This window comes from Clavispora lusitaniae, assembly GCF_014636115.1.
Source record: "Clavispora lusitaniae strain FDAARGOS_655 chromosome Unknown tig00000038_pilon, whole genome shotgun sequence".
Lineage (NCBI taxonomy): Eukaryota > Fungi > Ascomycota > Pichiomycetes > Serinales > Metschnikowiaceae > Clavispora > Clavispora lusitaniae.
In genome coordinates this window covers 1,995,152-2,012,019 of record NW_027093976.1, presented here as the reverse complement: position 1 = coordinate 2,012,019, position 16,868 = coordinate 1,995,152, and the positions used below count along the sequence as shown (strand labels likewise).

The 16,868-nt window shown below is 42.2% G+C and overlaps 4 protein-coding genes across 4 annotated transcripts; 3 read left to right on the top strand and 1 right to left on the bottom strand. All coding sequences in view use genetic code 12, as the record gives it.

The window, feature by feature from the left end:
• Positions 1–842: 842 nt before the first annotated feature.
• FOB63_002039 (uncharacterized protein) lies at positions 843–10,577 on the top strand (the record flags this gene model as incomplete). The annotated part of the gene is made up of 1 exon (XM_002617814.1): positions 843–10,577. One exon carries the CDS (start codon positions 843–845, stop codon positions 10,575–10,577), a length of 9,735 nt encoding a protein of 3,244 aa, XP_002617860.1.
• Positions 10,578–10,707: 130 nt separating this feature from the next.
• Positions 10,708–11,301, bottom strand: CMD1 (calmodulin; the record flags this gene model as incomplete). The annotated part of the gene is made up of 2 exons (XM_002617815.2): positions 10,708–11,154; positions 11,299–11,301. 2 exons carry the CDS (start codon positions 11,299–11,301, stop codon positions 10,708–10,710), a joined length of 450 nt encoding a protein of 149 aa, XP_002617861.2.
• A 932-nt stretch (positions 11,302–12,233) lies between these two features.
• FOB63_002037 (deoxycytidyl transferase) lies at positions 12,234–15,608 on the top strand (the record flags this gene model as incomplete). Its single annotated transcript, XM_002617816.1, has 1 exon — positions 12,234–15,608. One exon carries the CDS (start codon positions 12,234–12,236, stop codon positions 15,606–15,608), a length of 3,375 nt encoding a protein of 1,124 aa, XP_002617862.1.
• Positions 15,609–15,652: 44 nt separating this feature from the next.
• Positions 15,653–16,864, top strand: HOS1 (histone deacetylase; the record flags this gene model as incomplete). The annotated part of the gene is made up of 1 exon (XM_002617817.1): positions 15,653–16,864. One exon carries the CDS (start codon positions 15,653–15,655, stop codon positions 16,862–16,864), a length of 1,212 nt encoding a protein of 403 aa, XP_002617863.1.
• Between the last annotated feature and the right edge of the window lie 4 nt (positions 16,865–16,868).

The window sequence follows — 16,868 nt, the reverse complement described above, 5'->3', positions numbered from 1 at the left end:
CATAAACCTCATTTCATCAACACAGAACTACCTCGTCATTCCCTTCCTATACTCTTCATTTTTAGCAAGTCATATTTATCAAGTCATAGTTCTCAAGTCATATATATTAAGTCATATTTTAATCAACATATTTATATCAACATACCTCCGTCGTGTTCCCATTACCTTTCGCGCCATTTTATGGTTTCGGCAGGTCTCGTCTGGCGCACTCGTCTATTAATTTGTCGAACCACTCTCGTTTACTAATATATTGTAGAAAAGGGCCGCGCTCTAATTGGAAACAAATCGGACACGCAAGCTAGTCATACGTACTCGTTAAATGCTTGGAATTACCACTAGGAAGCAGGTTTTTGATTTTGATGATTTCTGGTTCTCTAGAGATCTGATGAGCGATGCAAAGAATTGCCATACCAAAAGATTCCTTGAATAGGTAATTGTAAGCAATGCGTCCTTTCTCTCAAACCTGTCCCTGTTCTCGTAAAATCATGTTCATCTGTCCCATGCTCGTTCCTCAAAACTAAAGTCAGGTTTTGTGCTTCGTGTCTTAATTTACATTCATATTTCATTCATTTTTCCAGACAAATGTTTTACGACGTTCCTATACTTCCCATGGAGTTTAGCCTCAGCTTTTCTCCACATCCTCCATAGTAGATGGAGTGCATGCACAAATGTTTACCTTGAATAACTTGTATACAGAATTGCTCGTGTTTTGATGGGGCGACTACACACTGTTAGACTTCGCATCATATACATCATTTGAAACTCAATAGAAAGTCCACTTTCCACTTTAGGCCCGTGTTCTATACTAGTTTTTTTATATCCAGACTTCTTTCGATCATCTGATGTCTCGCAAGCCGTCTCAGAAGGACGATATCCGAGGCCAGCTCTCGGATATACAGAAGAAGCTTTTCGGTACCAAGGATAAGACACCAAGTGTGGGCGTTTCTGTCAATGAATCTCAGCCAATCACTCAACCATCTGCCGGTGCAAGTGTTCGAAGGCTGTCCTTAGTACCACAGAGCGGAAGATCTGGAGGTCTTTCAAAGAACAATATGGTGATTCCGCAACCAGCACCAGCATTAGGACCCGAACTGAAAGGCCATGACATGGATTTCGTCGTTGGTTTAAGTGAAAATCTCTTGAGTGAATGTCGTCGCTTGACAGCAGAAAACTCAAAGATGAAGTCGAAGTTGAAAATACTGTATGAGGAAATAGCTCAGTACAAGAGCCAGGTTGTCAATTTGCAAAACTCAAAGTCGTTTGCAGTGACAGCCGAGTCAGAGTTGAAGGACAAAAATTGGGAGTTGGAAGCATCACTTTCGATTCTCAATGAACAACTAGACCAACTCAAGGCAGCAAACGAAAAGTTAGTCAAATCTCACAATGAGTCGACTCTCCGCATATCTTCGCTTCAAAGAGAAAATGACGAGTTGAATTTGAAATCAGCTACACTCAGTACTAACCTACGTCAAGTCCAAGACACGTACGAGAGAGAAGTCACAGAATTGAACACAAGAATCCTGACGCTTAATGACGAAAATGATAACTTGCATATTCAAATAACGGAGATGAGGGACACCGCAGCAACTGCGCTGCTTGCCAAACCCCAGTCAGACAGGTTTATTGACACTCAAGCTACTGTGAATGAGTCCACTGATGAGCCCCAGGATCTCGATAGTATTTTGCAGGAATCAACCGAAGTGCAAAGGGCCATTGCAATTGACCCAAATAACTCCGATTTAAGAGTTGAAACTCTTGTGGCGAATTTGGAGCATTCACAGAAAACTATTTCTAAACTCAAGTCAGCCCTACTCAAGATGAAGATGGAAAATGCAGAAAATTCCGTGGTTTCTGAATCCTTCGTCTCCAAAAATACCCCTAAAAGTTCTAAAAAGCTCAAGCACAAAGATTTGATTGTCGGTCCAGCGGCTAGATCATCGAACTTGTTTTCTCCATCTAAAAGAAACTCAAAGTATATTATCATGAACGAATTGGATGCTCAAAACTCAGCGTCCTCTGATCGTTGGCCTCAAGAAGACAACTGGGATGACTACATTGGCAACGAGGAGTCTACCACTCCCTCAAAGGCGCAGCGGAAAATCTTTGATGACCAAGAGGGAAGCGAGGATAAAAGCGCCTTCCTGGCTACTTCGGAAGATAACCCTCTCGTACATTCTTCCTATTTGCATGACTCGTCCTCTGACCTGGAACCGGATGTTCGTATTGAAAAGCATCGTGTCCTTTCTCACGAACTTTCTAAAGCAGCAGGGGAAATTACTGAGAAGCAGGTTGAAGATTACGCCAGGGAGAATAACTTAGTGTTGCTTAGCCTGGATGCATATACTAAACTTGAGTATAACGACATTTCCTCTGCCCCTCTCGAGAGACTAGTCTCGGTTGTTGAAGGTAAGGGATTTGTGTTGCTTTCTCAACAAGAGCATAAAGCTCTTTTAGATGAGGAAGAAATGAAGAAACGGTTGGAGAGTAAGGGATTAGTCACCATCGATTCTGAAGAGTTTAGCACATTGAAGGATACACGCACGAAGTATGATAATCCTGATCTTTCCTATCTTTCACAGAAGTTGATGACCCAAGGTTATGAACCAATTGAGTCTAGTTACTTGAACGATCTTAAAACTACGGAAAGATTGCTTGAATCTCCTTCTAAAGCTTATTTGGTTTCCAAATGTAAGGCTGCCAAATTAAGTGCAATCCCTGAAGAAGAACTCACACTACTCAGAGAAGTGAAGACAGATCATGAGAAACCTTCCTCCGAGTACTTGACCGAAAAAGCTAATGAGCTAGGTCTTGTTGTGACTTCAGCGAAGCTCTATGATGAGCTAGTTGAGAAAGCAAACTCACCTTCAAAAGACCATTTGGAGTCTAAAGCATCGGATGCTGGGTTTGCTATGCTACCTAGTCACGAGTACAAAGAGCTTGTTGATCCTCCAATTGAAAAGTTATCACAACATGCTCGGGATCGTGGCTATGTATTACTCTCCGAACCAGAACATTCTGATCTACACAGAATGGCACATTCGCCAACTATTGAGCACTTGAAATCTAAGTCTGATGAAAATAACCATAAATTGTTGCATCATGATGAATTCGAGGCTTTGGTTACCCCATCCCTTGAAAGTATAACTTCTCGAGCTGCTGCATTTGATTGTGCCGTTGTGAGGACCGAGGAGCTCAACGCATTGAAACAATCAGCGACCTCGCCTACCCTCGAGCGCATAAAAGAGTTGGCCACTGGCCACCAAGTCATTCCGAACGAAGAGTTTGAGCAGTTGTCTCAATTGGCGAAGAACCCAACACGCGCTCAAGTTCAGAAGAACGCTGAACAACATCAGCTTGTGACACTTCATACTGACGAGTATACAAACCTTTTTAAGCAGGCGAATGACCCACTGATTGAGTTCATTACGTCCAAAGCTGCAGAAAAGGCTTATGATGTTGTCAAAGCCTCTTACCTTGCAAATCTCAAAAATGAGCTCGATTCTCCTAATGTGGAATATTTGAGACTGAAAGCAGAAGAGCAAGGACACGCTATACTTGAAGTTCTGAAGTTGCGTGACTTGGAATCTTTGGCGCATGAACCAGATGTGGCCCATATCGAGAATAAAGCAAAGGCCAGGGGCCTTGCTGTTCTTGAAGCGCAAACATTAGAAAATATGCAAAAGGAACTTGAGGAGCCGCTGTTAGAATCACTAAAATCTCATGCGTCCAAATTTAGCCATGTTTTGCTTCCTGAACTGGAATTTGAGGAGATGGAACGCAAATCAACCAACCCAACAATGGAGGATCTTGAGTCCCATGCGAAGTCACTTAATCATGAATTGATAGATAAAGATGAATTATCACAAATCAAAGAAGCAGCTCGGAAACCAACTTTAGAACATATCAGATCGGTTGTTGGAGATTACGGCCATGAAATTGTGCATAAACATGAACTTGAAGAACTAGAAAGGTTGAGTCATGATCCTGACGCAGAACATGTGTCACAACGCGCAAAGAAATTGGGATTGGAGACAATACTTGCTGAGCACCTCGAAAGTTTGAAAGTCCAGGCAAATCTGCCTGATATCGCTCATATTACTGAAAAAGCTAAAGATTATGATCATGTTGTTATACCCACCAAGGAGTTCTTCGATCTTAAAAGGTCTGCAGAAGAGCCTACAATTGATGACTTAAGAGACCGTGCGCAAACATTGAAACATGTCTTATTGAGCAAGGAAGATCATGAACAGCCAACAATTGAATATCTTCAGGAGAAGGCTGCACTCTACAACCACATTCTCATCTCGTCTGATGAGCATAAGGATTTGGTTGAACATATCGAAAATCCCTCTAGAGAATTCATCGAGAACAAAGCACAGAAGCTAAATTTGGTTGTCGTTCCTGAAGAGGAGCATAAAGATATCCTATCTAAGATCATGACCCCATCTAAGGAGTATATTCACTCGAAAGCATCTGCTCTTGGATTGGTTGTTCTTGAGGACGAGGAGCACAAGCGAGTCATCTCTATGTTGGAGTATCCTTCGGAAAAGTATCTTGAAGAAAAAGCTACCAAATATGGTTCTGTTCTTTTCGATAAAGACGAGCTTGAAAAGTTGCAAAGCGTAGCGGAAAATCCGCCTTTGGACTTCATTAAATCAAAAGCCTCTGTACTAGGACTCATAGCACTTGATATCGAGGAATATCACAAGATGCAAGATGATATTAACTCGCCTCTGTCGGAGCGTATGGAGAGTTTCGCTCTGTCTCATGGAATGAAGCTTGTGGCTAAAGAAGATTTTGATAGATTACAAAAGGAAGTTAATTCCCCTACAAAGGGAGCATTGGTTTCAAAGTTGGAAGCTTTGGGATTTACGGCTGTTATCTCTTCTGAATTAACGGAGCTTACTAGAAAGGCGACTTCTCCAACTATTCTGGAGATATCTGTGATTGCAGGTAAGCAAGGTCATCATGTTTTGCCTGTCAGCGAATTCCAAAATTTAGTTTCTCTTACGACGAATCCATCGTTAGAACACCTCATTGAGAAGGCTTCTGATCAAGGTTATATTCTAATGCCTGAAGCTGAGTCTGAACAACTCAAGGAGGCTGCCGCGAATCCCTCCGCGGATGTTATCAACAAATCGCTCGCTAGCCAAGGTGACTGCAGGGTCAATATAACTGAGTTGGAAAGATTACGCAACAATGCTGAAAATCCATCAATCGAGCTAATTTCAGAGAAAGCTGCAGTGTTGGGCTACGAGATCAAAACCAAGTCAGAGTTAGCGGAGCTTAAAACTTTGGCGTATGAGCCGTCAGTTGAGCATATTGAGGAAGTTGCCCGGTCTATGGCTTACGCTGTAATTCCGATCGATAAGTTAAATGAGATGAAACTAGCAGCCTATGACCCGTCCATTGAACATTTAGAAAATATTGCAAAGAAGCGTGATCTCATCGTTTCATCTAAATCGGAATGGTCATCTATGAAGGGATTGGCCTATAATCCTGATATCGATCATGTGCGGCAATCCGCTACAAATCATGGATTCAGTCTCATCAAGTCTTCGGAGTTGGAATCTTTGCAGGCTCTCGCTCATAAGCCGGACCACGGTCATGTGAAAAAGGTCGCCGGAGCAATTGGCCTTATTGCAATTGCTACTTCCGAATTCGACCACATTTCTAAATTAGCTCATGAACCTGATGTCGTGCATTTGAAGAGGCATGCTGATATTAATGGGTTTGAAATGATTGATAAGGATGAGCTTCTTCACTTAAAGAGATCGATTGAAGATCCTTCTTTTGACTACCTTTCCAGTCATATCTCAGGATTGGGTTACGTGGCTGTACCTAGTCAAGAGTTCGAAAGACATTTGGAGGATAGGGAGAAGGCCAAGGGAATGAAGCTTGTTCCAAATGAGGAGTATGCAAAACTCAACCAAATCGCAGAACATCCATCTCTCGACTTCTTGAAGGATAAATCCAAGGAGCATAAATGTGTCATTCTAGATATTACTGCTTACAATGAATTGAAGGAAAAGGTGGATAAACCCGATATTGACTTTTTGAAGCTCAAATCTAGAAATCTCGGTTACGAGCTAGTTAATGAGAGTGACTACAACCAACTAGTTCATACAATCGACTTCCCAACGAGAGATTATTTAGCTGAGAAGGCTGCAGAACAACAACTTTCGTTAATTGAGACAAATGAATTGAGCTCTTTGAACGAGCAAATTAAGGTTCCTTCGGTAGAATATCTACAAGAGAAAGCTCATGAGCGTGAATTTACTCTTATCACTGAAGTCGAACTTGAAAAGTTCAGAAAGCAAATCGAGAATCCGGATAGAGAGTTTTTGGAGCTCAAGGCTGCTGCAATTGGTTTCACTCTTCTTTCTGACAGAGAATTGAATACATTGAAACAACACAGCGAGAATCCGTCACAAGATTTCTTACACGAAAAGGCTGATCAACGTGATCAAAGTCTTATATCAAAGTCGGAGCTTGCTTCTTTTAAACAAGTTTCTGAGTCCCCATCCGAAGGATTCATCAAAGAGAAAGCTACCATTTTGGGCCTATCTGTCTTGTCTTCGTCCGAGCTTGACTCTTTGCGTAAAACGATTGACTCACCTTCAATCGAGTTCATCAAAGAGAAATCCCGGGCGCTTTCTCATACAGTAGTATCTAATGAGGAATTAGAGGAACTTCGAGGCTTGTCTGAGAATCCAGATGTTGAGTTCTTGACACAGAAGGCTATTGATAAGTCCTTGAAAGTGTTACCATTAGCCGATTATAATAGCTTGCTTGAGCAGGTGAACCAGCCTTCGGTGGCCCATCTCAAAGAAAAGGCCAAAGAAAATGGTCTAGAAGTTGTGGATGCGGAATCTTTGGATTCCATGAAAAAGTCCATTGAAGAACCTTCGCTAGAATTTTTGCGTGCAAGGGCCGAAACGCAGGGTTTTCATCTTCTTCCAGTATCAGAATTTGAACTGTTGAAGGAAAAGGCGGATAAACCGTTCTCCGAAGTAGCCCGTGAAGCAGGCTACACGACCATTCCCGACGCGCAATTTGCAGACTTGAACCGTCTGATCGAAGAACCCTCGCTTGAGTACTTAAGCGAGCATCTGCATAAGAAGGGGTGCATATTATTACCTGTTTCGGAACACGATTCCCTAGTGAAACTTGCAAATGAACCAGAATTAGATCACATTGCAGAGAAGGCGAAACAATTGAACTACTTTGTTGTTTCTAGTGCAGACTACGAAGACTATCAGACACCTTTGGAGGAAAAGATTGATAGGGCTGGGATGGTCCCATTGAAGAAACAGGATCATCGGAACTTACTCAGGGCTATCGAAACTCCGTCTTCAGAGTACTTAAAAGAAAGATGCGCCAGTTGCGACTCAGTTATGGTCCCTGTATCCGAATATGAAGCCTTGCAGAAGTTGAGCCACCAGCTGCTTTCTGAACGAGCGGCAGAAGATAACAAAGTGCTTTTAGATATGGAAGCTTTTGGCAAGCTTCAAAATAGTGATGCGGAGCTAGAGAAACTCACACATCAATTAGAGTCACCGTCGCTAGACTATTTGTCGACCTTTGCAGAGAAGAACCACCGTGTTTTGGTGGATAAAACTGAGTATGAAGATCTCAAATTCAAGCTGGAACAATCGATCACAGACATTGCTCAATCACACTCAATGGTCGTCATTCCGATTTCTGATTTCGATACTATCAAACTGCTAGCAGACGAATCTCTTGAGACGAAGGCAGCCAAGCATGACAAGATAATCTTGGATGTCCACGATATGGAAGAGATGAAGAACAAGATCAACTCGCCTCCCATGGATATAGTCGAGAAGGTTGCAACAGCTCATGGATTCACTTTGCTACCAACAACTGAGTTTGAAGCATTGCAAGCTACTTCTGGTGAATCCTTGGAAGAGAAAGCGCTTGCTGGTGATATGGTAATTCTTTCCAAAGAAGAACATCAGGCTTTGCAATCAACAATTAAGGAGCCTTCCCTCGACTTTCTACAAGAGAATGCCAGGAAGCAAGACAAAGTCGTTGTTGACAAAGACGATCTTGAACACTTGCAAGCAGAGTCCAATCTCAGTATAGAAGAACGGGCTACAAATGCGGGTATGGTTGTTCTACCAGTTCAAGAATACAGCGCTATTCATCTGAAAGCAATGAATCCTGATGTGGCAGATATTAGAGAGGCTGCCTCGAAAAATGGACTTGCTCTTGTATCAGTTGATGAACTTGCTGACTTGAAGTCTCTTCATGACAATCCGAAACCTGAAAATTTGAGCAGCCTAGCACAAAAGATTGGTTTTGCTGTCTTCCCTGTTGCAGAATTGAGCCAACTTAAGGCGAATGCTAGTCGCACATTGGATGACCATTTACGAGACTCACATCAAAAGGCGATCAGCGAAAAAGAGTATGATGAGTTGCTACTCAAGGCTAACAAACCTTCAATTGAGGAGATTACAAAGGTTGCTCTCAATAATGGTATGGTTGTGGTTCCTGAAGAAGAATATGCAAGTTTAAAAGCTAGAGATGGAGAATCTCTTGAATCAAAAGCAAGGAAGGAAGGTCTCGTAATTGTTGACGAAAAGAAATTTTCTGCCGTAAAGGAGTTGCTTGACGAGCCATTAAACGAAGACTCGGGAGAACGTACTTTATCGTCGGGTTTCGTTGTGCTTTCAGCCAGTCGGTACAAAACCCTCAAATCCCCAGACATTTACGAACTTGCGGAAAGAAATGGCCTTAGTGTTATCGATTCCGCGCAGTACACGGAAATTATGTCCAAGGCAGACCAAAGCGAAGATGGACAGAAGAACATCGCACTCGAAAATGAGGATGATTGGGATACTTTGAAAAACCAACTTCGAGACAAAGGCTACGAAGTCGTTCCTAAGAACAAGTATGCTTTCATGTTATCTACTTCGAATAAATCTATTGGTGATGTGGAAGCTGAAGATAAGCTCACTATTCCAAATAGAGGTCCTAGTGAGGAAGAATTGAACAAATTGATACTGTGGTTGGAGGGTCAGGGTTATGCGGTGAGTGCTTCTCAGCAAGACTTCGCTGACGCAGATGAGTCTTTTGCGCTCAATGCTGAAGAATTGAATAAAAGTGCTGGTAGACTCGGTATGGTTGTGATTGCGAAGGAAAAATATGAAAGCTTAACGAAGAACCCTCCAACTTATAATAACAAAGAGCTGTTGGAGGCTGCAGGTGCCGCACTTTCCTTGTCCGTCTTACCAACAGCCGAACTCATGAAAATGAAGCAAAATTTGGTAGCTAAGGACTGTACCATTTTTTCCTTGAAGAATGGCAAAACAGCAAATGAATTGACAAAGGAAGAAGTTATCCAGAAGCTGCGAGACTTCAACTTAATCGTTCTTGAGAAAACTGATTACCAAGCTTTGACAAACAAACATGGCAAAGAAGTTGACAGTGCTTCCTGGACTGATGAGGAGCTTCAAAAGAGAGCTGAAGAACTAGGCTATGCTGTTGTTGGTATCCCTCAGTATCACCTGTTGAAAAGAAGTTCTCTTGTCCTTGATGATGAAAGTAAGTTCAGAGAAGAGGCCAAAAAATTCAAGTTCATTTGCGTTCCGGAAAGTGCATTTGTTGCAACCACTGCATCTAAGGTTGCTGAACCAGGGAACGTTACGCTTATTCCAACATCATACTACAACAAGTTGTCGCGTGCTGACGCCATGAATATCGAGAAGGTCTCGAATGAGGTATTTAAAAAGCATGCAAAAAAAAGAGGCTTTATCGAGGGCTCTTTATTCAACTCTCCAACCACCCCAGTGATGAGAGATACTTCCAAATTTATTCCAGAATCATCAGTGTCCCCAGGTGCTCCAAGCTCCGCTGAAGTCCCCAAGCTTGGTAACATTCCCAAAGCTGTTTCCGTGAACAGCAACTTGCATGCTGTTTCCGACGTTGGAAGCGTCCTCGATTCCATTACAGGTTTGTCCATTGCAACCAACATTTCATTTACAGACAAGTCAATGATTCCAGCTATCACACAGGTTGTCATCGGCGAATATTTGTTCAAGTACTATAGGCGACTTGGTCCCCTTAGTTCTATATCTGCAGACCGCCACGAGAGGTATTTCTGGGTCCATCCGTACTCTTTGACACTCTACTGGTCTACATCGAACCCTGTCTTGACAAATCCATCGGAGGTGAAAACTAAAGCCATTGCCATCACTAGCATTGAGAGTGTGAGCGATAATAACCCTATTCCAACCGGCTTGTACCACAAGAGTATCATTGTTCACTCGTCCACCAAGTCAGTCAAGTTTACTTGTGCTACAAGACAAAGACATAATATTTGGTACAATGCTTTGCGTTACTTGATCAATCGGAGCATTCAAGAGCTTGACTTCGGAGGCGGAGCACGGGCTGCCCTGACGGGACCTCCTCCAATTGCAGAGCTGCAAGAAGAAATGGACAGCTTGCATGAAATGCAAATGGACATGGAAAGTTCTACACGCCATGCCTTCCCAAGATCTTCTACCATCAAACGCAGCCAGTCACTTAACCGGTTTGGCAGCTTGAAGAGATGATCTTACTGAGTACAAACCTTTTCTCTTTTACCGCCTTTTCTTTTTTTTCAAAATACTTTATTAAAGTGATAAACAAAGGTATGAAAAGTAGAATGTGTCACACAATCCATGTGCCCAATGGCCCGCGCATCTATTTCGCTGCCAATAACTGTGTAAACTCCTTGATGTCGATTTCACCATCGTTATTGGTGTCTGCTTCTCTGATCATTTGGTCTACATCCGCATCAGACAATTTCTCGCCAATGGAGGTCAAAACATGTCTTAATTCCGTTGCACTAATTTTGCCATCGCCGTTTCTGTCAAAAACCTTGAATGCTTCGGCAATCTCAGCCTCAGAATCTGTGTCCTTCATCTTTCTGGCCATCATGGTCAAAAACTCAGGGAAGTCAATGGATCCGTCACTGTTGATATCAACTTCGTTAATCATGTCGGTCAATTCACTTTCGGAAGGGTTCTGACCCAACGATCTCATGACAGTGCCCAATTCTTTTGTTGTGATTTTTCCATCGCTATCTTTGTCGAATAAGGAGAAAGCCTCCTTGAATTCTGCGATTTGTTCTTCAGACAACTTTTCCGCCTACTGAGTTAGTATTGAGAACCATAATCACCTATTAGACAAGAACAACGAGCTCGATGACAAGCTGAAACCAAGCAAGATTTAGCTTTAGTCTGACAGTATTGATGAAAGTTGTCGGGCTTCAATTGCCCCCATTGTACATACCATTACGTGTGTGTGTTTTGTGGATCAACGGGAAAAAGTTTGCTATTGACCTTTTGTAAACCGCTCCCGTCGTGACCGATTGTGTGCAGGACGCGATTTCTATTCTAACAGCATTGTTTCGGTCAGTGTAGGAAAAGGCTGAGGTGGCGACTATCTTAGAAAAACGCAATTTGCCAAGATTTCAAATCTTTTGCATTTGTAAAAATGAATTCAGTTTTTCAATAAGGAGATATATAGAGTAAAACTTCAGAACCTTCTCGTATTCTTTTTTTACTGCGGCTGTTCTAGTATCGTATTGAGAACATGTCAAGTGCGAATCTGGGCGAATCTGGGCGGAGACAAGTTATCTTCGCCTGTATTGACGAAAAAAAAGAAAGAGAAACCAACGACGCAAAGAAATGTGCGAATCCATGTTACGAAGAGTTCGAGAATTTAGAGACGTATGGATGAGGATTCTACAGTTCTAGTGCATTACGAAATCTCTTGTAGGATAATACATTCTGCCACGGAAGCTTTTAAGTCGACATCGTACTGTGTATGGCATATAGTGGAGGCTGAGGTTTGGTAGCACTGTGATCTGTAACGAAGCGAACTTGCCGCATGACTTTCCTGTCTGGAGCAACGGATCGCCCTCAGCTTTGCGCGCAACTGTATTTTAGAAGATTCGTACTGTGTTCTGTGCAAGGTTGTATCCGTCGCTTGTTACATTAGTATTGAGCCCTACATGGCTTTATATGAACTTTCTCCTGGTTCAATAGAAGCCACAGCTAGCTACTTTTTGCTACTGGTGATTTTGTATTGCCCTAAGAGGCATTTCCTATTGCATCTAATTACTGCCACTTAAGTACCGAGCTCGCCTTCTCAGTTCCTTTCCCCATCTCTGCCTATTCATCTTTCACTCTCCATCTGTATCTGTTTGTCTGTTTGGGTACTGGATGGAGGACACGCCATACCAGTCCTTTCTTCGCCAACTCGATGACTCTGAGCTTATAGACCACATCTCTGAGCTTAGTCAAGAGACCGATGCTCCAGCCGCTATCTCGACTCCGCGTCCTTCGTCTGTTCTGTCGGATCCCTTCAACGATGGGCTCGACTCTCAACTCTTACGCTTGGGAAAGCAACCTTCACTCTCCTCGCTGGATGGTGTGCCACCAAACCAACTAGCTGTGCTTAACGAAACAGATGCGGACTCCTCTGATGATGAAGACTTGACCCCTGTGGGTCCCCTTCATCAATTTGGTGACTACGCTACTTATTTCCAAAACAAGCATGCCAAACAACAAAACGCTGACGCAGCTTTTGTTCAATGGGAGAAGAAACGCCTTCGAGCTATGGGTAAGGCAGACACTCATGTGCCCTTTTTCTCAGGGTGTGTGATTTTTGTTAATGGAAACACCACGCCTTCTCTTGCAGTTATTCATCGTTTGGTTGTTTTGCACGGGGGGAAGTTTCTTTCCTACTTGGTGAATAAAGGTGCGGCTACTCACATAATATGCGACAGACTTACGCCTAGAAAGCGGATCGAGTTTCGTAATTATAAAGTTGTGAGGGCAAAATGGATATCTGATTGCGTAGAGCAAGGACGGTTATTGGATTGGAGAGAGTATCGTCTTATAGACAATGTTGAGTATTGTCAAAAAAGACTCGCCTTTGACAATATAGAAGCGACAATACCACACACTGATAAGGATAAGGCGAAAGAGGATCTATCAGATGACATGGTTGAAAAGCATAATGATATATTCGAAATCCAGGATGAAGCTAAAATAACCCAGAGCGAGAACGTTGCACATTCATATGAGAATCAAGATTTCATCATCAAGAACCAAAATGTTACATCTTTATTAGGGAAAGAACGTGACAAAAGAGATCTTGTGTTCGAAGAAACTGCGGAAAACTCGTCAGATAAATTGGACCCAGATATTCCCCACGATGTTGCTCCCGAATATCATAGTACTGAAGATATTGCTGTGGACATAACCGATAAATATGACATCGCAGTACATCAAATGCCGAATGATGATATTGAATCAGGCGTTCGGAAACAATACGTGGCAATGGATGCAAAAAACCCTGATTTCTTGGCTCATTTCTTTGCGAATTCAAGGTTGCACCATCTCAGCACCTGGAAAGCGGATTTACGTGCAAAGTTTGTCAGACTAGTTGCTTCCAAGGCGTCGCCTCGGAAAAGCGGTGCAGTATCGAATAGGATTATTATGCATATTGACTTTGACTGTTTCTTTGCCACTATATCAGCCTTGGCCCATCCTAATTTGGATATTAATAAAGACCCAATCGCTGTTTCTCATGGAGGTAAATCATCTGATGTTGCCAGTTGTAACTATGTCGCGAGAGCGAAAGGGGTTTCTAATGGAATGTGGTTGGGAACTGCCAAAACACATTGTCCGGAGCTTAATGTACTCGATTATGATTTTGTTGCGTATGAAAGCGCCTCCAATAAATTCTATAACTACCTAATTGGGAAGAATGTTTTTGACACAATTTTTCCTGTCCTGATTGATGAAGTTTTGGTTGATGTGACCTCTTTTTGCAATCAAGGCGATATTGTGAAGAATGTTGAGTCTTTGAGTCTGGAAATACGACTGGATATTTACAAATTAACGAAATGCCCGGTCAGTATAGGAGCCTCTAAGAATGTGTTACTAGCAAAATTAGCCACTCGGAAGGCAAAACCGCGTGGTCAATTCTACTTGTATGATGACATTGAATCATTCTTGGATGATTTGACACTTAAAGATCTCCCGGGAGTTGGAAGAGGATTGACAGCCAAATTGGCTGAAGAAATGGACTGTGGATCTCAGGTTCTAATTAGACACGTCAAGTCCTTACCTTTGGATAAACTTATTAGGATATTTGGTGAGAAAACAGGATCCAAGATTTTTCAAAACTGCAGAGGCATTGATACTACGAGTATCTCATTAGACTTCAGTAGTGTGGAATCGTTGTTGGGAAGAAAATCTGTATCAGTTGACGTTAACTATGGTATTCGGTTCGATACTTTTGAGCAGGTCGAAACTTTTCTTATGAATCTTTCAAAAGAACTTTATAAGAGGTTATCTGACCTAAAACTATGTGGATCATCCTTAACTCTTAAGCTTGCTAAAAGGCATCCAAATGCTCCCGTTAATCCTCCGAAGTATATGGGGATGGGGCTATGTACTTTTCTTAGCAAGTCGTCTCGCTTGGGAATACCTACTAATGATTGGGGGATTGTTGGTTCAGAAATAAGATCTCTCTACAGAATGTTAAATGTTCCGCCTCAAGAGCTTCGTGGTATAGCTATCAGCATGACAAAGTTGCAAGATATTGAGCAAATGAAAAGCCACCGTCAAAGGACATTGGAGTTTAATAGAGCCAAAAATATGCGACGTCAAGTGAAAGCAAATTCACAAGAATTTCCATTTGCAGAACCTGTGAGCAACGCACAATCTATTGATTGGGCTGTCTTCAACCAATTACCAGATGCTATTAGAAATGAGTTGAAAAAAGAGCTATTACGCAGAGGTATACCAGTATCTGCTAGAGAAAAAAGTCCAACGAAAAGAAGTCCCGTGAAGACGGAGGGCCAAAAAGTTTACATACAACAGTTGTTTCCCACTCAGCCAGATGGCCCTTTCAAGTCCACTCGAGTAATTGAGTCACCAAAGAAAAGAAAAAGACTTAAAACGTCACCCACAAAGTCTATCCTGCCTATTAAAAGAGAAAATTCACCTACACCCTTCAATGATACAGTATCTTATGATCAGGGTGTTTTAGATGAATTGCCATCCACGATTCAGAGAGAGTTTTTTGCAGAATTGGAATGGCAGAGGAAAAACAAGAAACTTGCGACGGTTCCTATGAAGGAAAGGTTCAAACAGATTCAAGTGGATGAAAATACTGTGACGAACAAGGAGATCAATTTGGAATGGCTTAACGGACAAAACAGGCTCACTGAATATGGTGAGTTTGCAAACATGCGCAATTTCGCCGAAATCCAATCTCAGGTTACACTATGGGCTAGGCTGTCTTTGCGTTCGCAAGGGCCACATGTGGAGGACATAAAAATTTTTTCCTCATATATCGACGGCCTTATTGCTTTGAATAACATTAATCGTTGTCTTTTGTTGCTCAGGCTGATCAGCCATGAGGTTAATGCACACCAGTATGCAATTACGCTTTGCCCTCTTTCTTCGCAAGAAAAGCAGGACTATCTTCTTGGATTGAAAGATTGGCAGAAGTTTTATGAACAGTTTAGGCAACGCGTCATTTCAGCATGCAGCCAGCGAAAGATCATAGTAGACATTTAATATATCGTTTCTGATTGTTTTGCATATAAATCAGGTCTTTGTTTATGGGACGAAAGGTCTTTTTAGTGTTTTCTTCCGTCGGCTGCCAATTAAGTGACTTGGTTCCAGCGAATAAAGGTCGACAGTCCTTGGTTGACTCATTGATAATAGCATATGATTTGCATTCGAAGTGTGAGATAATCTCTGTTGCTAATGCTGATTCATCAGATCTCACCGCGTATCATTCACCACAATATGTGGCCAAATTGCTAGAAGTCAGATCTGATGACTTTTCTGATGAAGAAGAAGAAGCAATAGAAAGGCTCAAGAATACTCTTGGTGTAACATGTGATGCTAACAGTATTCGAACAGCAGATAGTGATAAAGAAAATACTCAGCTTGATCATGTTGGCGACGATATGTACGGCCTCGAGTATGACACGCCTGTATTTCCTTTCATGAATGAATATGTTAAGTTCGTGGCTGGATCCTCACTTAGTGCAGCTCGCTGTCTTCTTACATGCGTTAACTCTCGAAGGATATCTATCAATTGGTATGGGGGAAGACATCACTGCTTCAAGAATCGGGCTTCTGGTTTCTGTTATGTCAACGATGTTGTATTGGCCATTTTGAAGCTACGCCAAAAGTTCAAGAAAGTTGCATACGTGGATCTAGATTTGCATCATGGCGACGGAGTAGAACGTGCCTTTCAATTCTCTCACAACGTCACCACTTGCTCTGTTCACATGCATGATATCGGCTTCTACCCAGGAACTGGGGGCTTAAAAAGTTCACGAAGAGGAATGTATAACATTCCCCTAAAACGGGGTCTAAAAGATGAGACTATGGTACAAGTAGTCCGAGATTTCGTCTGTCCTTTAATCAAAGCAGGGGATCCAGAAGTAATAGTACTACAGCTTGGTTGTGACGGATTAGTTTCAGATCCTCTGGGGCAATGGAATTTAACCATTCGGGGTTATTGGCTGGCCGTTGAGCTTATTTTGAAATGCTTCCCAAATGTGTCCTTTTTAGTGTTGGGAGGCGGAGGTTATGATCATACTGAAGCCGCCAAGTGCTGGGCTTATATCACTAAAATGATAATCGGTGACGAATCGGAATGGACGGAAATTCCTGACCATGACCATCAAGAAGATTACTCTCGTGATAGCTTCCAATTTTGGACAGTTAAAAACCAGGAACCGAAAGTCGGGCGAAAGGATGAAAACACCCCAGAGTACCTACAAATGCTTAAGAATCTGTTGGATATATTCATGTGATGCT